This window comes from Haliotis rubra, unplaced genomic scaffold (genome assembly GCF_003918875.1).
Source record: "Haliotis rubra isolate DU_JTF1 unplaced genomic scaffold, ASM391887v1 Scf1214, whole genome shotgun sequence".
Classification (NCBI taxonomy): domain Eukaryota; kingdom Metazoa; phylum Mollusca; class Gastropoda; order Lepetellida; family Haliotidae; genus Haliotis; species Haliotis rubra.
In genome coordinates, this window is record NW_025765131.1 from 128,241 (window position 1) to 152,847 (window position 24,607).

Genomic DNA, 24,607 nt, shown 5'->3' on the forward strand with positions numbered 1-24,607 from the left:
CGAATGATCCTCTGGTGATGCATGTGAAGACTCATGATGAAAGCAAGGTATTCCACAGCTCTTTTAAGCGTGCCAAGGTTGTTGGACAGAATCTGAAATTTGAGGTTGACTTTGTTGATGGCGATGTACTGCTGGACGGTATAGCGATGGGAGTAAACCAGGTGAAGTTCTTCACCAAGTCTGCCCAGTGTCGGTCTTTTGTGGAGCTTTCTGAGAAGCCATTGCATCGTGTGTACATGCAGTGTGTGGAACAGAATAGCAATCCCACCGACTTCTTCGCCTGGATGAAGTCGGCTGGTCTTAAATGTGAAACTGAGGGCTTCCTTTTTGCTGCTCAGGACCAGTCACTTCCCACTCGCAATCGCCTAAATGTGATTCTTAAAGAAAATATCAATATGAAATGTTGACTTTGCAATGAATTCACGGAGACTGTCCAACACTTTGTCAGTGGATGCCCTTCCTCGGCACAAACATCATTTCTTAAATGACATGATGGCATGGCTCGTTGCTTTCACTACCGTCTCCGACATGCCTGTGGCTTTGACTCCGAGGTCCATCCATGGTACGACCCTGAACATGTCCAGGGCATCATGGAAAATGATGCTTTCAAACTTGTCTGGAATAGGCCCATATACAGCCTCAGAAGAATTCCTGCCAACAAACCTGATCTTGTCCTTTTTGATAAAGCCAATGAATTTATTTATGTCATTGAATTTTCTGTCCCTTTTGACACCAATGTGATTGGCAAGATTAAGGAAAAGCATGATAAATATGCGGACCTCGCCTTTGAAATGTCTCGCTTGCATCCCCAGTACACTGTCGTCAGGCTCCCCATTATTCTCGGTGCCCTTGGTTTGGCACCGATCAGGAGAGTGCCCGGGTTCTCCAATGGGAGTGCAGCCCTTCTGACACTCTGGGTAATGCATAAGGCTGCAGTGTTGGGACGCCTTCATATTCTCCGAAAAGTTCTTGGTGGGTTCGACTAGGCAGCGTTTCCTGGGAGAAGTCCCATTCGCTGTCTGGGCTGCGTGTAGAGGGGGCAAGGGCCCTGAGCTGATGATGAGCCTTACCAGCCTGACTGTACCAGGATCACCCGAACCCCTCTCTACTGCATTTTCATCTTTAATCTGTAAAACATAATATAGTCTATTTTGAAAAATACATATACATTCATTATTAACACACCGGACCATTAATGGGCGAAAAGACACCTAAGTGTAAAATTACAAATATTTCCAAACATTCTTTAAAATTTAAAAAAAAAATTCAACATGACCCCCAACCTAACCACGCTTCCATATCCACAAACCCCACCTCTCCCCCCAGAGTACAATCCCAGACCCACACACATCCCAACTGATAAACTTTACCACTCCACGCCTCACACCACACCCACCCACTCTCCAACCTCCTCATGCACGCTCACGCACACACGTGCACGCACTTCAGCCCGTCCCCTCACACACCAGCTGTCACTGAAACACTCTGTTCACTGATTTTCAACTACATTTTTCCAATCAAAGCCGCCTGAACCAATTATATTTCCCAAATCAATCAAACTTATACATCCATTCATACACATATCTAATCCAGTCAACCCCCCTCACTCAGCCTGCATCCAGTCTTTCTTTACACCTACACAGCAGTTCCGTACTCAAGCTTCACAAACTCCAGTTAACTGTGGAACCTTATGTTAATATGTTGCTCAATAGATCCCAACGCAGTATTTTAGGTACATTTCCACGTGACCGAACTGCTCAAACTTTCGTTATCTTGAAGTACATTGACAGTAGTCTGTTATTGTGATGGAAACCTACAACGGGTTTATTTAGTGTTAATATGGGAATGATAATTTAATGTCGAATTAAAGAAAAAGAATATGAAGAATAGACCTGAAAAGGTGTCAATAAGTTTACTGATATTTTTATACGTTCCCAAATTAGAGAGTATTCACGTTGATCCTGTTTTACTTGTAATTTGTGTGAGCCTCTGAGTGAGACGGCTATGTTCATTCAGCCATAACATTGCATTGCAAGTACCGCCAAGGCTTCGCTCATTCAACCGAGAAACGTCGCGAATTTAGTTTTCCGGCCTTGAACCTCCCCGTCCTTACCAAAGATTTGAAGAAGTACGTGCCTGCTAGATGAGAAGGATACGTAGTGTTAACCCAGTAGATTGTTATTCTAGAGGGTTTTCTAAAACTTTACATGCGTATTTGCACATGTTCTGAAACAAGGTTAGTTTTATAGGTAATGGATTACTCATACTACTTATTCCACCAAAGAACAGACTATCTGCAACTTTGGGAGACAGCTCACATCTTTATTCTCAGAGTCTTTGAAATGTAGTAATCGATAATTTCTCGGAATGTTTTGCCCAGACATTTAAGTCGTTAGTTCGTAATTAGTTTGTGTTGATGTCCGCCCACTTCGACTAATTTTAGAAATGAGAATATTAGAGAATAAAATTGTTAATTGTTGTGCCATAGTTTTAGGAAAATAAATTCTTAAACCTCGTTGTCATTCCAGCTTGTGGCTTACGTCGGTTGTCTCATAAATGTATCCTCAATTTAATATTTCCCTGGAGTGAGGGGAAGTATTCTACAGGTACCAGGTACATTTTCACTTTCAACAAATTAAAAGACTTCGTGTCGGTGCTGATAATTCTTAAATTCTCGCACTCTTTTACTTTTCTAAAACAATAATGTATCATCCGCATTTAGCTAGATAAATATCGATGGTATTCATAGACAAAGCATTGTTCAAAAGATAGATTCTGTAGACCAAATAACGAATAACGAAAATCGGGTGCTCTAGTCGCGGTCGGACCTCAAGTCAAAGTCAGGTCTGGTGGTGGGAAGCCTAGTGGTTAAAGCGTTCGCTTGTCACACTGAAGGCTCCCGTTTGATTCCCCACATGGGTACAATGTATGAAGCCCATTTCTGGTGTCCCCTCGCGTGATGTTGCTGGAATATTGTTGAAACCGGCGTAAAACTAAACTCGCTCGCTCGCAAAGTCGAGTCTGTTTTGTCTACGAGATTTAAACAAGCATGAATGTTGTTAAAAGCTTCGGTAAATAGCATACCATCTATATCACGTGTAATGGTCTGTTAATACCCACGGCAAACCAAACACACGCAAACACATACGTACGCACGTACGCACACACACACGCATTGCAGACGCCTCCGTGGCGTAGTGGTTAGAGTGTCCGCCCGGAGAGCGGAAGGTTGCAGGTTCGATCCCCGGCCGCGTCATACCAAAAAGACGTTAAAATATGGTACTTGTTGGTCCCTGCCTGGTGCTTGGCATTAATGGGTACAACAAGGACTGGTCGGCTCGGAGTATAATGTGTCTGAGTGGGGTATTCATGCTTCACTGCGGCATGGTATCTCAGTGGGCTAGCACTATAAAACCAGCTTAAGTTTGGACTAGTACAAGCAGCCGCACATACACATACACACGTATGTACGTCGTCATATGATCGAAATATTCTCAAGCACGACGTTAAACCTAATTTCACCTCACCACACGCGCACGCAGTGCGCGACCTCAACTCGCTCAACGAGACTGTGACCGTCTATCAGTGAAAGAGTGGACACAGTTGCAACCAGTTCATGTAAAATATATTTCAAATATATTGGGTTATAAGTTAATTTCACCCAGCCTATTCAACTTTCCATCCCTGATAAAAGTGAAATGTTCAAACAACAGAACGAAGTAAAACATGTGCTATTATCCTCAACCGTCTTCATTGCTGTAAAACACATCTGTCGGACATAGAAGTTACCTGTTCATGTGGTGTATGATGAACACAGAAATGTCAAAACTACCCTAAAACACGACACTGTTAAGTTTATTTGTTTATATAATGTGACAGATTCATATAGAATCTACACACAAACACTTTTGTTGAGAAATTCACTTACTGAGATCGCATTTTACTCCCGAACATCGTCCACGTCTTGCAGATATCACAACAATGGGGGTAAATCAGAAGTGTACTAACAATTCTTTTATATTACGTTTTTCTGTAAACCAGGGATACTCTACCTTATAGAGTCTCCCTGTGTAAACTAATCCACTTGTTTCTTAATTAAATGCATTTTGAATTCTCGTAGTAATATTTTTACGTAATAATTAGCGCGCTAATATAGCTCAGTAGTGGGAGATATTCTACACGGATGAAAAACACAGACGAACATTCAGCGCACTGTTTGGAAACAATCCACAATCAGCCGATATTTTAGTAAATATCTTTCTGTGTCTCAGATTGTGACAAACAGTGAAATAAACTTGCTGCACAACAAATACAATGTTTATTTCCAGGTCCTAAACTCAACCTGGACGCGGCTCGGGCCAACACAAGATGGTGCGACGTAACTACAGACGGTCAGCTAGTCAACTCGCGGCCCGACACACGGGATGTGGGGCAGAACAGACTACGGAAGTACCAGGGGACCTGTAGCTCCCCCATCCCCCTTCCTCCATCCTCCTCCACCCTCACACCCCTACCCACCACCCCCAGATACTGGGAGACAGAAACTAGGGTGTGGGTGAATGGTGGGCTGTACCCGCTAGTCCTGGAGATAGGACTCTGTGAGGCAGGACAGGTGGACAGTGATTGGTATGTTACTCACCAGCGCCGCTCCTGGTGTGTCTGTGTAGAAAGATGTGGCATACACGAGGGGAGTCTCTGTACCAGAGTGTATAGGGAGGAGGAGCGGGGCGAGTGTCACCAGAACACCATGTCCAACACTCCCGGCACACAGGCCACCCTCCACTATGGCGTTGTACTGGATGTGGGGAGGGGACGATTGGCATTCATTGACCTGGACAGACAGGTTGTTCTAAACAAGTATAATGTTGAGTTCAGTGAGCCACTCGTCCCCATGTTTAGTGTTGGGGTGCCGTATTCTGGCTACACTACGTCCATGAGTCTGATCAGCGGGGAGGACATCAACATGACTGACACAAAGAAGACTCTCATCTACCAAGCGCTGAAATAGAAAATTACCTGGCCATGACACTGTGAAATCGGCCATGAAACTGTATGAAGTCAGCCACGAGGCTGTGTGAAGTTATCTGTGTAACGGAGATATTTCTATCAACTGTTTCAAGGAAAGTGAGTGAAGCGGACATAGAAGGGTTCGGTTTGTCTTCTGTTTGTTGTGTACAAAATACAACCAAGTTCTTCGGATGTCTGCTTTCACTACTTTCCTGGGTTCTTCTGAGACTGGAAAACATTTTAAATACTCACATGAATATCAGTATGATGAAATTATTGCTGTAGACGATGTAATTGTCCGACAGTAAATGATTCTAATGACGTGTGATGTAAGTCAAGGGACACAGAAAAAGTGAACACACAAAATGTAAAAATTGTTTCAAAACCAGATTTCTTCAGCTTATATTGATATTTTATACCTAAATAAGTTTTTTGAATCCACACACAATTGTTGATATATTAAAAATTATCACAGTAGTTGATGTGAATATGTCACAGTAAAAGCTTCTGAGGAGATGACTCAAAATCGAGTGTTTCGACAAAATGTGAAAAATCTTTGAAACAGGATTCCCCCTTCTTATATAGATCGGTGGCGGGTATTACAGCTAATACCATATCCCGCCTAATTCCAGAACCCACCACCCCCAGATACTGGGAGACAGAAACCAGGGTGAGGGCGGTGGACTGTTACTGCCAGCCCTGGAGTTGGGACTGTGTGAGGCAGGACAGGTGGGCAGTGGGATTCATGTTTCTCTACATTGCCGCTCCTGGTGTGTCAGTGTAGAGAGATGTGACAGACACGGGGAGCGTCACCAGAACACCATGTCCCCCACTCCCGGCACACAGGCCACCCTCCACTATGGCGTTGTACTGGATGTGGGGAGGGGACGATTGGCATTCACTGATCTAATGAGCGATTCAAAGTCAATGGTTCAATGAGCCACTCGTCCCCATGTTCTGTGTTGGGTCGCCGTATTCTGGCCTCACTTCGTCCATGAGTCTGATCCACGGACAGGACATCGACATGCCTGACACAAAGAAGGCTCTCATCTACCAAGCGCTGGAATAGGGAATTAACTGGCTATGTGGGCCACCAAATGGTGGTGGGTAGTTCTTCATTGCTGTTGTGTTCTCTTCACCCATTGATAGGAGGGCAGGGTCTGAGGTGAAATGGGGTTTAACGTTGTACTTGAGAATATTTCGCTCATATGACCACGTGCATGCCTGTGTATGTGTGGCTGCTTGTACTGGCCCAGACTTAAGCTGGTTATATAGTGCTGGCTCACTGAGATACCATGCCGCTGTTAAGCATGAATACCCCATTCAAACTCATTCTACTGACTCCGAGTGGTTGATAATATGAGAAACATGGAGAAATTAAATCCAGACAACAATCGCCTTAAAGTACTGATGCACATAAGTAACTTATCATTTAAGATATCCGCCAAGATCCGGGTTAGAATCTGTCTCCAACAACCCAAGCTTGTCATAAGAGGCGACTAACGGGACCAGGTGGTCAGGCTCGCTGACTTAACACATGTCATCGTGTTTTGCGTAGCTCGATGCTCATTACGTTAATCACTGGATTAATATAATATAAACACGCTTTCGCAAAACACATTCAAGTAAAACCACACTGATCATTGTTTTCAATACCTGTAGAAAAAACCTCTAAAATGATTGGTGCCTTAAGAAAATATAAATATATATTGAATAGGAAACATTATCAAGATTTTACACATTGTTTATAAGGCCACATTTTGAAAATTCATGTGAGGTGTCTGATTGAAGATTCGAACAAGTTAGAAAGACTACAGCTTGAGGCAGCTCGTATAGTAACTGGCCTACCCAAATAGACGTCGAGAAGAGTTCTTTTTTACGAGACCGGATGGGAATTGTTATCAGAGAGAAGAAAGAAGCGTAAATTAAGCTTGTTTTATAAGATTAAACATAATATCGCCCCGTCTTTTTTGAATGAATTGTTACCACCGGTTGTAGGAAAAAGAACTCATTATAACTTACGTAATGATGAAATTATTCTGTGCCCAATACAAGACTAAAATATTCATCCTCTTCATTTAAGCCTAGGACAATCTCCCGTCAACTGTAAGAAACCGTGACTCCATTTCGTCATTTAATAGATATATTACAACAATACGTAATAGTGCCCCATCACTTTTTCATCTGGTATACGTAAGCATACATTTTACACACAAGGTTAAGATACAAAGTAAGTACGCTCAACTATAATTTATATAGAATCAACATTATAATTTATATCAAGATTTCTTGGATTGTCCCCGTAATAAAACACATGCAGAAACTTTGTCGGCTAACATAAGTGATATTTTATAAAATAGATATGTTCTAGATATATGTCTTATTTTATATGGCAATGCAGGCCTCTCGTTGAAGAAAATCTGAATATCTTCAAACATGTCCATCACAACATCAATCAAACTAAACGATTCCTCTGTACATCCTAATCTGTTATATTCTCAAACTCAAGATCTCTCATATATCTTCTCTGTTTCTCATGTAAATATAATTGTTGTGAATTTTGGGAGAGGGCGTCACTAAGTTGGATAACGTGTGCCCAATCCTTTTCTTCAATAAATAAAATATGTTTAAATCAAATCAATACCTGAGGGTCTATTATTGTTACGGTATACGTGTAGAAATAAGCCCTTCTTGACTTGCCGTTGCTGCATAAATGTATTTTAAATTACTTGCGGCAAAAGTAAAGAGTCTGGCTGTAAGAGGTGACAAACGGGATCGTGTGGTCAGGCTCACTGACTTGGTTGACACGTCATCGTATCCCAATTGCGTAGAACGATGTTCATGATGTTGATCACTGGACTGTCTGGTCCAGACTCGATTATTTACAGACCGCAGCCATATAGCTTGGAATATGGCGTTAACCAACCAACCAATCCCTCCTGTGATTTCCTCAGATTCAGCTGGCTCGATGTCTAAAGTGTCACAGTAAGAGAAAGAAAAACAGTTTTTCTCACTGCTCTCCTTCGACAACAAATTTCTCAATTGTCCCAACACCTTTACTGCTAAAAGTCAGATTGCGTTTCCGTCAGTGATGAGGATATTACTCAATATACAGAACACAATAAGCCATGACTTCTACTTTAAGCGTTTACTCAGGAAGTGGGGGCTACTAGCACGCAACTCTAATCAGCTTGCCGCTACCGTCGCATAAGGCTGCATGAGTTGTCTCCCATATATTTATCTACCATACATGTCCATACACTATAGAAACTATACTAACGGAATGTGGGAACTACGTTCTGGAGACGCTGTAGAAACACATATTCAACCATCTAAGTCAAGCAACATGTACAGGTTTCACTGAAGTCACACTACATATCGATTTAGTTGATCCTCCCCTACCCGTATTCCACCCAAACAGTAATAACATTTGCAGACACAAACATCCTTCAACATTTTCAATATATAGGTGATATATGTGCCCACCTTATGGCGAGATACGGCTGCATGTATCCTTGCTCCAAGGCTGTACTGAGTGCTAAACCCATGGATGTATAGTAACGTTATCCTTGGCAGAGGCAAGGCAAGATAAGCGGACAGTACACCTCAGTCTGTCACTTCTTTTATTTTTTTTAGAAATGATCATTTAAACCATTAACTATTGCTTCAGAGACAAGAGACATGTGCAAGTCTAGGTGCATGTAACTCGTGGTTGACTTCGGAAATCTTTATCATTCAATGTACACAAACGAGTCAAACCTGCGTGAACAAAGACAACCAAACATATCACTTCATGCCATTTCAACAGTCATATTGCAACTTCCTTATTAAGTTTTATCCTTCAGTGGTTAATGGTCAGCTGACAACGTCTGGTTAGGCCCATGAGTACATTTACACAAGGAGTTTAAATATACTCAGTACATGATTAAGTCAACCTCGCTTAGCCAGGAAGTTTCAAATTGCCCAGTCTTGGTATCTGAGCTTGGAATTTGCTTATAAAACTTTCGTTTCACAATCTGTAAGCAATGTCACGTTATTAGAACTACATAATATATTATCATATCAATTCTTGTAAACGCCAAAAGGATATTATGTTGCAGCATTTAGTTCAGTTAGAATTATTCAATATCAATGTGTATTTTTTTTATGGTACGATTGGGTTTAGTTCTGATTGGACAATCTTGTCGTTATCATTCTCTACAAATCTATAAAATGTATACGATTTTGTGTTTTAAACATATTTAGTCTAGAATGAATGGATTGGCCGTTAAGCCAAAAGCATGTCTTAATGCCACATTACATTATTTGCAAATGCAAAGACAGTATTTTCTACCATTAAATTTAAGTTCAATACTTTTAGTTAAGCAATAACATAATCATTAGATTACAAGTAAATTGCAGAAGTGTAAGTCTATATTGGTGGATTTAATCTACCAGATTCTGAGTTGAATTAAAGTATACTGGACAAAATAAGTTAGGGATATTGGTATTTTTATGATTGATATTTATCAGTGTGTCAATGAATAAATAGATCATTATTCATAATTTCAAATTTACATATATCCCTAACTATTTTTGTCCAGTATACATTGAATTATTTGTTGTGTTTTCCTGTACATGATCATGTAAAATTGTTAACTGATATGTACAGATGCAGATTATTTTCTAATACTGTTATAATAAAATGTGGACACGTATGTAATGAAGGTTATTATGAAAGTAGCGTCACAAGAGAACGATGAAGTAAATATGTTTGTTTTATATGAATTTGAATAGCCGCAATTCAGCTTTAGTCGGGAATGTATGTCCAAAATGTATATCAAATGCAAACTCATGTCGCAGTTGCGGGATGATCTTGACTGTAAACCTACTTCCAGATTGTTATTTATAATCTTTAGGAACAATAATACACAAGTGAGTGAGTTTAATTTTACTCCGCACTCAGCAATATTCCAGATAAATGGCAGCGGTCAGGACCAGACAATCCAGTGATCAGCAACATGCGCATCGATCTACGTATTTGGGATACGATGACATGTGTCAACCAAGTCAGCGAGTCTGAGCACCCGTTTCCTACAAGCACAATACACAAACACGAAGGCGCATTATCGTAAACCATTCTGTGATAAGGTATTAACCTCAGAGCTCATCTCCTTTATTCTAGAGGGACAGAGGGGTGTTCCCCGCCGTGATATTGCTGGATTAGTGCTAAATGCGGCGTAAATCAAACTCACTCACATTATTCTAGACGCATAAAACATAGTTCAGTGTACAACTTACTGACTCGCAAACCTTGTCCATTCAGATAATGTTCTAAAAGCATAAAGTTCACATTATAAGAAGACAGTTCACACAAAAAGAAGACACCCTTAATATGAAGGATTTATACATACTTTGGAGGTTTTTTCTTGATAGATAGGGAAAACTATTTAGATAATGAATCATAAATGTGACTCTTTCTACAATGTTATTCATATATAAGTATCAATTTGCATCTTTTGGAAGAATTAACTCTTCATTCATGTTTTTGAACTTCATTTTTTGGATTATTATGCATGAATAATTCAGGGTTTTTTTTAAGTTCATTTATAGGATTTTTGTGCACTACTGATTCAAGCTCTTGGAATTCATTTATAGGATTTTTGTGCATGAATGATTCAGGCTTTTGGATTTCATTCATGGGATTATTGTGCATGAATGATTCAGGAACAAAGTTCTTGAATGAACTCGACCTTTCGCTAAAAGTGTGAGTGCCTCTGATTTGTCGTCTTTGAAATTGTCATCAGTGATTAGGCATACTGAATTATCGCCCCGAAAAATCGCACAAATCCATACTCACACGCAAAGGAAACGCAAGTTTCTAACTCCTCAGACCCCTAAAATTATAACAACGTTGATAAATAATGATGGTTAATGGTGTTGTTAACATTTTCTGTTGCGTTTTGCAAAGCCAGTGTGTGAACAGAAGAAAACAAAACCGAATCGCCAGAACGCACCGCTTCAAAGGCGATGTGGGCATCATGCACACTTTCCTCATGCAATCAAACAAGCACGAGTTGTCACCATCTTCAGTGGGTATAAAACAGATCCAATCTTTGGCCAGCTGGAGAGTCTGTCCAAGATGTTGCCTGTCACTTTAGTGTCAACATAACAACGATCTACCGTCTCCAGCATCGATACAACACAACGCAGACTACAGATGACCTTTCCCGAAGCGGCCGACCAAGGGTCACCATCCCTCGACAAGATCGACACATTACACGCCAACACCAGCGAGACCCTTTCCTGACAGCAAGCCAGACTGCTCGAGACACCATAGGAACGCATAATCGACGCATCAGCCGTGACACTGTCATCCGACGTCTGCGTTCCAACAACCTACGATGTCGCCGACCAGCACGTCGTCCTCTCCTCCAACCACGGCATCGACAAGCACGACTTCAGTGGGCACAGGGTCATCAAAACTGGCGTCAACGTGAATGTCATATTCTCTGATGAGGGTCGGTTTTTGTGTGTCACATGCAGATGGAAGGGTCAGATTTTTTGGCGACGTCAAGGAGGTCGTTTTGCTGACAGAAATGTTTTGGAAGGGGATGCATGGGGTGCATGATTAGGGCTGGAATTGGACTTAATGCGAGACTTGGACCAATGTGCTTCTAGAATGTGGGTCAAGGTCGAGGACATGGGGTCACAGCTCAGCGTTACATTGACCAAGTCATCAGACCCCATGTTGTTCCATTTTTCGCCCAACATCGTAACCACCTTTTCCAGCAGGATAACGCTTGTCCACATGTTGCAAGAGTTACCATGGACTTTCTTCAACAACACAACATCCGTGTCCTACCGTGGCCAGCTCTCAGCCCTGACCTGAACCCCATCGAGCACTTGTGGGATGAGGTTCAAAGGCGCCTGAATGAAGTGCGACCAGTGCCTACAACTGCTGATGAACCTCTTACAGCTCTTCTGGATGTGTGCAGGAGGACCCCTAGGGCCTTTACGAATCGCCTAATCCACTCCATGTACAGGAGATGTTTGCAGTGATCAATGCTAATGGTTGCCACACCAGGTATTGAATGACGTCATGGCAATTGACAAGAATCTGGGCAACTCTTTTGCTGTCAGAAAAAGTAATGACGTCATCTGTTTTTGTTGTCAATGAACTGTTCTTGCTCACATTTCTGTATATCTGACGCTGTTGGTATTTGTATTCTATACTGTTAAAAAATAAGTACATATATACTTTACACTAGACTTGCGTTTCTTTTGCGTGTGAGTATATATTATCGACAACGTCAGTTATATACAAATAAAAAATATACTAGGCACATAAAGAAACTGTGCATACAAAAATTTAAAATCTAAATTTATCAAACCTGTGTAGACACATAAGGATTTAAACTCAGAGACTGGTGACATGTATCCAACATGCATGCACGTGCCACGTTCCGTGACGTCAGTGGGTTCGTCCTTGAGACGTGCGATACGTTGTTGCACCTGCATTCCGGGAAAGAGAAACAGAGCAAATGAATGCCACCCAATACTGTCACTTTGGAAAGCTCAACCCCTGCCCTTGCCATCATTCAAAAAATTAAACGGCTATTGAAACGCACAGCATGCCAAGGCTCACGTCTGCACAACGTCATGACGCCATTGGGATGGTCCGTGGGGGAATGTCTCAACGACATGTGGCTGCACATTTCCACTGCCACCGGAACACCATTTCTGCGCGGGTGAGACGCTACCAGAACACAAATGACGTCATCGATCGGCCACATTCTGGACGTCCACGTGTAACAACGCCATGACAGGACATATGGATAAGGGTGACCCATCTTCGCCACAGGTTTCAGACTGCAGTGATGACTGCCCGAACCATCCGAGGACTTCGCCGTATCCACCCCAACACAGTTCGACAACGTTTACGTCATCACGGGATCAGACCACGACGTCCCGCCATACGGCCTATCCTGACACGTCATCGACAAGCTCGCCGAATGTGGTGCCGAAATCATGTCCGCAGACCCTTGTTTTGGTGGAGAAATGTTGTTTTCCAGGTTTAACATTTCCCACAGTGATGGACGACAACGTGCCTATAGACGTGTGGGAGAACGTTATGCACAGGCCTGTGTCTTGGAGAGGAATCGCTTAGGTGGTGGTTCCGTGATGATTTGGGGTGGAAATAACAGAACACCAAAGAACTCCTTCGGTGATTGTTCAGGGCAATGTAACTGGTGTGGGCTACAGGGATCAGATTCTTCGACCTGTGGCAATTCCTTTTCTCCAACGTCAACATTCCAACAGGACAATGCCCGCCCTCATACGGCAAGGGTTGCTATGGATTTCTTGCAACACCACAACGTTGACTTACTGCCTTGGCCTGCAAATTCCCCGGATCTCTCCCCGATAGAGCATGTTTGGGACGAGACGGGTCGACGTCTACGTCGTCTTCCTCATCCGCCAGATAACGTCCTTGACCTTGCAACAGAACTTGAGAGAATCTGGCGTGACATCCCACAAGCCTTCCTTGCACGTTTGATAGGCTCTATGCGTCGTCGATGCACTGCTGTTCTCAATGCCGATGGTGGACATACCCGTTATTGAGCTTGTGACATGGTCGTTTGACCCATCCCGCTTGCGAACTCGTGATGTCATTGTGATTGACTTCTCAATTGAAATTATCCCGACTTGTTATGGTCTCATGATCCCCCCCATTAAAGTTTATATGTTCCTTTGACATTGTTATGAGTGAGTGAGTGAGTTTGGTTTTACGCCGCTTTTAGCAATATTCCAGCAATATCACGGCGGGGGACACCAGAAATGGGCGTCACTCATTGAACCCATGTGGGGATTCGAACCCGGTCTTCGGCGTGACCAGCCAACGCTTTAACCACTAGACTACCCCACCGCCCCTTGACATTGTTATGGTACTTATCAACTGGGATAATGTTTTGACAATGGGGGCGGTGGGGTAGCCTAGTGGTTCAAGCGTTGGCTCGTCACGCCGAAGACCCGGGTTCGATTCCCCACATGGGCACAATGTGTTAAGCCCATTTCTGGTGTCCCCTGCAGTGATATTGCTGGAATATTGCTAAAAGCGGCGTAAAACTAAACTCAGTCAGTCAGTCAGTTTTGACAATGCACAGTTTCTTTATGTGGCTAGTGTATAATATATACATTATAGCTGGTACATAGTCGAAACTGCCTGGGTAAAAGGGGAATATAAAGTGAGACAAAATTTCAGAGATTGCCGGATTATGACGGAGGTGCTATACAGGAGTGGTGTTTACATGCATCATAACAGATATGGTTCAACTTAAAAAATGATTTCGGTTACTCCATGATCGACTCTTGTCATTTGGTGGTGTTGGGCAGTATAACATGAGAGGCGACCTGATTTGATTATTGTTCATGAACATTAAACTGGTCAATGCTGACATATTTGTTCCTTTCGTTCCATTTGTTGTAATTGTCGGCACACATTTTGATGACAATGCTGGACGTTGTGATCAGGTCGTCATCGAGAAAGCAGGCGGTTATTGAGTCGACTCGCTAAGACCCCTGACATGTCCCTAAAAAATCATCGGTGGAATCTCCTCGGACAGAGTGTACATCCTGAGGATTGCTCTTCAGCTCTTGGAGGGCAATGCCAAGGGAACCATTACATACGCACTATCAAATGCCTATTCAGTCTTTTTTGGAATGAGAAAAAAAGAGAAAACACACTCAAGAATTATTGCATCGGTTTAATTTGAGAACAGATCTGCACAATCGGCATTTGAAACCTAACATAAATACAAACTCAGTCATTATAATAAAATGGAAAATAAATAAGGATGACCCTTGTCCTACGACATGACTACTACAGTCTGCAAGCAAAGACACTCTTCACCTCTCCGAGATGACAAGCACACGTTCACCCAGGGAGGCATTTACCTCGTGTTGAGTTACTATGGTGATGTGAAGATCTGGCAGATGACCTCAGATACTGAGACAACCATTTGGTCTGATTCAACTTAGCAGCAATAGCACACAACCCACTACTTGCTGACAACTTACTGACATTTGATCGTATCTCAAATGACAAGACTAATTAGCGGATGCAAGACCTTATGAGTTTCTATGGATTAAATCACTCAAGATTGACAACGTTTCCAAACATGGGAGGAACTGCGTGCCTGCTGAAGACGATCTATTCTGTTTCCTTAAACCCTTGTTAACCGAATGTTTTAACTGTTATGGTCAAGAAATATTCGGTTTTCATTTTCTTTATTTATAACAGCTTTATTTCATCACAAATCTATTTCAAGTTCGACACAAACTGAGACACAGTATCAGATGTCATCTGTCAATGGATGAATGATGGGACATGAAGGCATGTGGTTAGTCATGAAGTTGTCACTTTTCAGTAGGTGTGCTGTAGCAAGTCACTCCCTGGACTGTGCACCTGATGCCATGACAAGGCTGGGCACATGTACATGCTTTAACAAAGGGTCTATGCTCTCTAGTCCGGTGTTTCATGCAAGTCGTGATGTACAAAGCTGGATAATGCAACAGTAACGCTACTTTGGGTTTATGATCCAAAACTTGTTACCCAGGACATAAACCAAAATTGTTTCAAATTACTTTGCAGATCATTGTTATATAAAGGAGATGCCCATGGCAGCAAGAAATCTCTCTGAAGCTGGTTACCTGTACTTTTCGCACTCAAGACTGGTGTTTGCATTATGGAAAACTTCTTTTAATGATTTTGGATGACAAACACTACTCGGTAAAAACTCAATCTTTAATATTGATAACGATTTGTATTGAAAATCAGGAAAACAAAAAGATTTGGGTGGGATTCTCTAACATCACAAAACAGTCATGCAAAATGTTTTGGATCAACAGATTGAAAATTGCTGGGACTGCCATTTTGTCCGAGCTTAGTCATCCTTTAAATTCTGAAAGTAGATCACAGTACCTGTCACAAGCCGGAAGCCATGTTAGTGCATGGTATTTTTCTTGAGCGTTTACCCTTACCTGTTGCATTCACCATAAATGATACAAAACTGAATGAATCATTGCTTGATATGTTTTGAAATACTGAAACTTAACCTGACCATACTACTTGCTACAGCACTGTTAGTCTCTCTCAAGAGGAGGATATGAAAATAGGAACAAAGTCAACTCAAAGTTAAAACAGAACAAATGGTATTTCACATCGTGACCGACCGGCGCCTGTTTGTTGAAGAGGATGACTTGTAACTTGAGAGCAGTTATAAACCTGTAACAATATTTTCAGCACAACAACTAACAAACTTCAACTTGATCTTGTCTCTTTGGTTACACAACATATCCTCCCCATCAAGAAGCAACGTGTTACCATGGCAACAGGATAAAGTCAATCACAGCATGAAATTAAGGAGCTGTGCCTTTTCGCAAAACAGTCTGTCTACTTCAGCGGTCACAGGAGTAAAGTCTGTTAGAGGATAGTTTTGGAGGGATTGTTGTTTCTGACACTGTGTCTCTATGCATCGAAATTATTTTTGATCAGAGCACAACCTGATCAAATGTTCCTATGGTTATAACTTTTCCCCCAACATTCTTCAGTACGACTATATGTCAAATGCAAACATCAGGATATGATCTTACCAGTTGAGTTGTAAGTGTTGTGGACATCGAAGTACAATATGTGTGTATTTACATAAATGTGACTTCCTACACCCATTCAAGATCAACGTTGTTCACTGTAATCTTCCACCTGACAATAACCACTCTGGACACAGTGTTCACATAACAGATAGTTAACATTGCACAATGAGTGTCATTGAAATAAGAGAAGACTCAAAAGTAAAAACTCAAAAGTATTTTAATATAGTTCTTTGTTTCAGATGAATCAATTTTAACCTTCATCCTATGTCACAAATGCTATATTCAGCATTTCACCTAGACTAAGATGAATTATCCAATATGCACTGGTACTTCTGTTTGGATCTGTGAACAAAGGCTGGCCATTGTAAGCAGGGAGTGTTCTCATGACAATGCAATGTGCACATGTAATTATGCCTCATTATTGTATGTGAGGATGAGCAGGACACTCATCCAGGTGCCAAGTAACAGCAGATTGTTCAAAAGTCAATAAAGGTAGCAAGACAAACCAGGATCTTAACCATCACAAGTACTTTCTTTGTCCATTTCACTTGGTAGAGAAAACCAGAATAGACATATTAAACAACACTGACATTACACTACAATTTGGCACCTGTCTTGTAAATCTGAAAGTCTGACTGAACTAAACAAGCATCTGGATTGAACCCCAGCCGAAGGTTTACAAGATAGGACACTTTCCTATGTCTCCACATCAGACAGGTGGAACTGACCAAGATCTCTTCAGCATCTGGATGGAACCTTAGCTGAGAGTCTACAAGATAGGATTCTTTCCTGTCTCCACACCAGACAGGTGGAACAGACCAAGATGTCTTCAGCATCTGGATGGAACTTTAGCTGAGGGTTTACAAGATGGGACCCTTTCCTGTCTCCACACCAGACAAGTGGAACTGACTAAGATGTCTTCAGCCTCTGACCTGAACCCTACTCCAGACAGGAGGAACTTACTGTGATATATACACCAAGCTCAACCTCTGGCTGAAAACATCGGCAAGATGACACAATTCCCTATCAGAAGACAACAGACAGGTGGTCAAAGACTGGAGTCTATCAGCGTTCATATCAAGGTCAGGTGATGTTTAAACTGTCTACAGTTGTCCATCTGCTTATGTGCACTGTAAAAGATCACAAAACAAAAATGACACCTTCAGTTCGTGTTAAGTCTATTGATAAATTGCTATTCCATCGTCAATGGAATTGTTTCAGTCATTGTTTCTTACCATGTCATGCCATACAGGAGAATTCTGCAGATACTTCCTTCCACTGCAAGAGCTTGGAAGATTCCATACAAGACTTTTGGGGGAGTTACAGAGTGTTGAGTATACCAGAGATTTCTAAAGCTTTCAAAAGCACCAGTTCTTGTAATATGCCGGTGTAACGGGTTGGGGGTGGGGGACGTGGTAGTCAGGATATGTTTTTAGTCCCATCCCAACCGTCAGTTTTGAAGATATATGTAAAAAACGGATTAAAAGAAAATTCTAACAAATAAATAAAGTCAGTGAATCTTTACTCGCTGTTGTTGTTATTTATTTTACAGATGACAGTAGCAATTCAAGAGTGAATAAACGTTGCTAGTTTACCGACTTGTCCGTTATGACAGGTCAAAGTACTGCAGATCTATTATTCCTATACACTTCCAAATTTTCAATTTCACAAGAATAACTTCTGTGCGCAAAGGCAGAGCCAAGAATGCAGCACTGTAGTTATTAGTAATTCAAATATAAAACTCTAGTAATGCAAAATTTCCTAAAATAAATCTCGGCCCAAAAACACTACAACTTACGTTGAGTCTGTTGTCTCTCTAACTGCTTTAGAACGAGAGTATGCTATATGACGTCATCGTACTTCCGGTAATGCATCTAGCAGAAGACGCCGAACGTTAGAGCGAGAAGAATGCGATCTAACATCCAAATAAGACGTGACATTAAATTAAACGGATATAGTTTACAAGTTACCACCTCCAGGAACACGCCTCAAATATCCATTTATATTTCAGCAGATTTAATGTATAAACAATCTCTGAATCAACAACACATGTTTTGATGACGTAATCGCCTGGAGATCGCGGGACAATTCGAACATATGGAGCGAATCATAACCATTAAATCCTACGACAAAATACATTAATATGAACTTGTTACTACAATATACATTGTTTTTACACACAATATATTTATGTAATAAGATGTAATCATGTTTTGAGAAGTTAACAAACATGAACACGATCTCGGAAGCGTGATAAAAATACAAAGTCCTCGATCGTTTACGACCTGACTATTACAGCCGGGTTCCTTACAAAGGACCCACAGATTTGTTTCCTATCTAACTCTTTTAAATCATTCAATGTTGGTGCTTATGAAATCATTACAAATCTTCTGTCATCGAAATCATACGCTGTCAAGTTCATGATCGTGTTTGCAATCTGCTAACAGATATACAATGTCCAAAATATGCGTTGTCATAAATATACAATGAAATACTACAACAGCTACATTAAACACATGCAACTCTACAGGCTGAAATCGCACACAGGACTTTGCATTTTGTTTTAAATGTAACAACTATTAATGAGTATGATGACAGGAATTCTTTCTCTTATTGTTGAACATCAGTTGATAGAATCAAATTAATACCAATCCCAGAAAACTATATTAACACACATTTGAAGTTCATATGGATCAAAGTTCAGTTGGCTATATATTGAAACTGGACTACTGTATATTCCATTTCACAAAAACTATTCTGACACCTTATTCTAGAATACATTGATCATTAAATTGCAAAGTTAAGAAATGTGCAAATAATGTTTCTACAATTTCTGAAAATTAAAGGCAGAATACTTTATTTGAAAGTTCAATATCTCTGAGATAGCTTTTTACTTACAAATCTCATCCAAGTTGATTGGCTATTTTGTGCAGCTTAACTGCATTTTTTCATAAATTATATTGATATGTCACAATACACGACACAATTTTATTTAAATATGACGCAAATACTAATTCACAAACAGATTGTACACACAACAAAATGTGTGTATAAATAGTTACATGAACCATTTCTTTCGAAAGCATTTTTTGGTGATTCACATAAAGGAGAAATGTTCATCTTTTTTTTTCAATCCCCCCATGTTCATTTTATTTGGAGTAAGTATCCTTTATACAGCACTGTCTCGAAAGACTTCTCCTCACTATCAGGACACAGCAATCATAAACTTGTATTGACCGCAACACTCGCTTTGTCCTACTTGTCACTGCTCCCAACTAGGACAGAATCAAAACAACGCTTTCATGCACAACCGGCTTCATTTATCAGAAAAGAATCATTTCCTGTGTCAGTAAGTAAGTAGTGTGAAGAAATCTCCCCATGTAAGCAGTGCAAGTAAAGTTACTTCTTGTCTCATCCGTGACTGCATGAGATGTTGGCATGCAAGGTCACAGACAGAGAAGCAACTTCTTCCCTTATCCGTAAGATCGTGGACAAAGTAGCAACTCCTTTCCTCTTCTGTGACTGCATGAGATGTTGACATGTGAGGTAATGGAAATAGAAGCCACTCCTTCCCCCATCTATGACCACTAAAGATGTTGGCATGCTAGGTCACTGACAGAGAAGCCACTCCTTCCCCATCTATGACTGGTAGAGATGTTGGCATGTGAGGTCACTGACAGAGAAGCCACTCCTTCCCCAATCTATGACTGCTAGAGATGTTGGCATGCGAGGTCACTGGCAGAGAAGCCATTCATTCCCCATGTATGACTACTAAAGATGTTGGATGCGAGGTCACTGACAGAGAAGCCACTCCTTCCCCAAGCTATAACTGCTAGAGATGTTGGCATGCGAGGTCACTGACAGAGAAGCCACTCCTTCTCTGATCCATGACTGCAAGAGATGCTGGCATGCAAGGTCAAGGACTCTCTTTTGCCCACCCTGCCACAAAAATAATATTCATTGACAAAGTTAACAAGTGTATCTTTTAGGGTATATATTGTTAAGTTGCAACATACGAAATGATGAGAGTTTTTGCACCATTCGTTGCATTTAAAGCTATCTGTACACATAAACTGACCCAGGTGAACTAAATCATCATTTGAAAGACACAGCTATACTTGGCATTATATAGCTTTTCTTAAAAAGGTAAGTACTCTTGTACATATGTAGTACTGCAGGGGCGGTGTGGTAGCGTAGTGGTTAAAGCGTTCACTCGTCACGCTGAAGACCCGGATTCGATTCCCCACATGGGTACAATGTGTGAAGCCCATTTGTGGTGTCCCCCGCAGCGATATTGCTGGAATATTGCTAAAAGCGGCGTAAAACTAAACTCACTCACCCATTCACTCACCACCATTCCAGTGGCATGCTACCGATAGCGTCTTGCAGAATACTGGGGGTCCGCCTTTGAAGCCTCTACGTTTGAACACAATTGGCGTTGTAAAGGTTCAAGAATTTCACTCTCTTTAAGAGGAAGTTTATCCCGTAAGGTGCATCCATAAGGATTAACACGTTACGATTACCCTCTGCCGGATACGTGCTGATGAGTACACGTACATTTTCACACGTAGATATAATAATATAAGAGGTCGTTGATACCCTTTCTGGACCTACTCCATGATTCTCCGGCAATGCATCTGACATAAATCTTTCAAATAAGTTCTTTTATGGAGCTATCAGAGATTTAGTACTAGTACTTTCCCTAGTTTATCCGTTATTCCGATGTCATATAGTTTTAATAAACAAGCCATCAAGCCATACCCGACCAAATGCTTTTTCATTATCTAAGAAAACAGACAACATACTTTCATTGTCATATGCAGTATTTCTTGTACGTTTCAACACCCTGACCTCTAAATCCAAATCCAAATTGCAGAGGATAGGAAAATGCTGTGCTATTATCAACCCAAGACTCGTTCAAAGAGTTCGGTTGATACAGAGTGTGTAAGGTCATAGTTTGTGTCTTGGAAGAATTTTATCTATGCAGAATTTTGTAGGAATGTATTCAGTCAGCAATGGCGTTTCTCTGTAACTGGCAGGGTCATATTTACGTTTGCCGTGATCTTTGTGTACTGGAAGAATATGGCCCATAGAAATGTATTCAGTTAACAATGACATTAAATTGTAAGGAAATGTGATGCAATAAAGATCTACCAGCCATCTATATGTGTTCATTTACAATTAATCGAGGACTATGCGACTTGCGACTTTAACTTGCTTTAGTATGCACTGGATTTTATCGACTGTGAATGGACAATTGAATGGCAACCTAATCTGGACCTTTCCTTCAATGTTAACAATTCGCTCTTTTACATTCTGAGTATGGTAACATTAACACCAGGGCAAAGAGTAGCTTGTTTATTGTTAGAATATTAAGTACAAACAGATTGCAAGTGTCCTTTCCATCGTAGCAAGTTTCAGAATTGTACAAAAGCTTTTAATGTTACCCTAAGAGCATTTGAAGCGTTTTCGGTTTTGTAAAATCCTTTGACATCTACTTCTGGTGTCACGTAGATTTTGTTAAACCTATTCTTATCAATCTGCTGCTTTATGTGGCAATATTTCAGATGAAAGAGGTGTTTACGTCTTATATTTTACATAAACAACATCATTATTTCTCTGACTGTACCATTAGTAATCTAGTGAAGGTGACAATTACGCATTTCTGTATGGAGATGATTAAGATCATTTATCTACCAGTAAGATTTGAGGTGGATGGAACACCACCAGCAGCAGGGGCATGAAGACAACATGTGATAAGTAGGCTTGGGTATTATGTAATTGTGTAGTTTACCAAGAGACAGGACCATCATGTATATATGCAGATGACCAACTACTGGTGTCATGGGAAAATAGTTCACCTGCATGTTACACCACTGGAACATCTGCTTTTGAGCAAATCGGGCACTGACTACAATATGTGCCAGCACATAACTCACACTTTTCATCAATTTCCGAAAGGTAGTTCTATATCACGATTGACCCTTATCGTTTTAGACAACCTTCACAGTATAGTAGATTGTAAATGAGCGGGCTTTCGTTTTACGCATCTTTTAGCAATGTTCCAGCAATATCACGGCGGGGGACACCAGAAATGGACTTAACACGTTGGACCAATGTTGGGAATCGAACTCGGGTCCTTGGAGTGACGAGAGAACGCTTTAACCACTAGGCTACCCTACAGTCCTAGCATTTTGTATAGAGTGTCTTCCCAGAGAGCGGCCGAGCCATAGCAAAAGACTTAAATAACTGGCACTTCTTTTCACCCTGTCTGGCGCGCTTCTTTGAGGTTTAAAACAAAGACAGGTCGGATACCAGCCTAGTGCGAACAAGTACAAGCAGCCTCTCAGGCAAGCATTGGACACACTTACACACTGCCTAAATTTTGAACTCGACGTAAAAACCCTATTTCACATCCATCTGTGTTTACTGCACTGATAGCGAAAACTTAGGTCAGAAGTCAAGTCCTTTGTGACACAGAAGGCTAGGCTGAGCAGGTGGGAGTGAGAGGGGCGTTGAGTCGACAGTCAAGACTCGCTGTTAGTGAAGGGAAGGGAGACAAATCTTTCAACACTACTGCATGCTGCTTGTTGGGTCGTAAATAGCCAATTTTGTAAGCTGAATCAACCTGTCAGAATATATCACATTTAGGTAGGGTTGATATGGCTTTAAACAGCATAGAACTATCATATATAATTATAGAAGATGTGGCTTTTAGCAGCATGTATCACATATGGGTATATCATATATGGGTATAGAAGACATGGGTTTTGGCAGCATATATCATATACGAATAGAGAAGATGTGGCTTTTGGCAGCATATATCATATATGGGTACAGGAGATATGGCTTTTGGCAGTATATATCATATATGCATATATGGGTATAGAGGATATGGCTTTTGGCAGTATATATCATATACGAATAGAGAAGGTATATGTCTTTTGACAGCAGATATCATATATGTGTACAGGAGATATGGCTTTTGGCAGTATATATCATATACGAGTAGAAAAGATATGGCTTTTGGCAGCATATATCATATACACGAATAGAGAAGATATGGCTTTTAGCAGCATATCGTATATGAGTATAGAGGATGTGGCTTTTGGTAGTATATATCATATATAGGTATAAAGGATATGGCTTTTGGCAGCATATATCATGTATGGGTAGAGACGTTACCGGTTTTGTACGTATTTATAGAAAGTCATTCAAATACATGCGATTTAACTTTAAGTCATTGAAAGATCCCTGGATATATCCATCTCATATTTTGACAACCTTGTTTTTTGTAAACAATTTCAGCAAAGGATGTCAGTAGTTTGTGTCATTTTGAAGATGTGATAAACACGAGCATTTTTATCTTCGACAAACAGTTACTTGTACTCCATTCCAGTCGCGGCGATATTTCGGTGTAGATTCTAAAACAGTTATGAAGTAGATTATGTTTATTCTTTAAGCGCGAGGGCAGATATTTCGTCAATAAGTGTTAAAAAGAGGGTGAGATCTCACAGATGCTTAACTTTCCCTAAGAAAACAACGAAACAAATCGTGTATTCCGTTAAATAATTGCAGTATATGCTAAAACTAGGAAACGTTACTTCACAGTATGTCATTCAAAGAACGTACTACAGAAATCCCAAGGAGGCAAAAACGTGACTAGATAGGTGACTATTACGATAGTGGCAATTGTGTCTAAAAAGTGACAAAGTGCAAACTAAAAGAGGTGCGATATAATAAAACTTTGTCGCGAAAATGACAAAAAGTCAGTCGTTAACCTGCACTCTCATCATGTCTTCATTTTGTGTGTTTTATGTTAATTTGTTCTGACACCATATGGGCATTTTGGTGGAACTGGTTACACAACTCTTAAACTGGAGTTTAAATCATGAGAACATTCCAATATTAATTTGTTGAAGGGTAATGTGATAACGTGATAAAGGCTTTGCGATATTTTGAGTAGCGT

At 40.8% G+C, this 24,607-nt stretch overlaps 2 protein-coding genes across 6 annotated transcripts in view; both read left to right on the top strand.

Moving 5' to 3' along the window:
• Window positions 1–24,607, top strand: part of LOC124265631 — a 175,757-nt gene that overhangs the window by 91,678 nt on the left and 59,472 nt on the right. The window lies entirely within an intron of this gene.
• LOC124265552 overlaps window positions 1–24,607 on the top strand; it is a 101,996-nt gene that overhangs the window by 24,851 nt on the left and 52,538 nt on the right. For 2 of the 4 annotated variants that reach the window (XM_046700349.1, XM_046700343.1), the window contains exon 28: window positions 4,329–5,450. The exons of 1 other annotated variant lie outside the window; for it this stretch is intronic. In XM_046700349.1, the coding sequence (XP_046556305.1) occupies window positions 4,329–5,008 (680 nt within the window). In that variant the 3' untranslated portion in view covers window positions 5,009–5,450. Of the gene's footprint in view, window positions 1–4,328; window positions 5,451–10,961; window positions 11,184–24,607 lie in introns of those variants that run through there. One more of the 4 variants, XM_046700355.1, reaches the window with a different exon arrangement.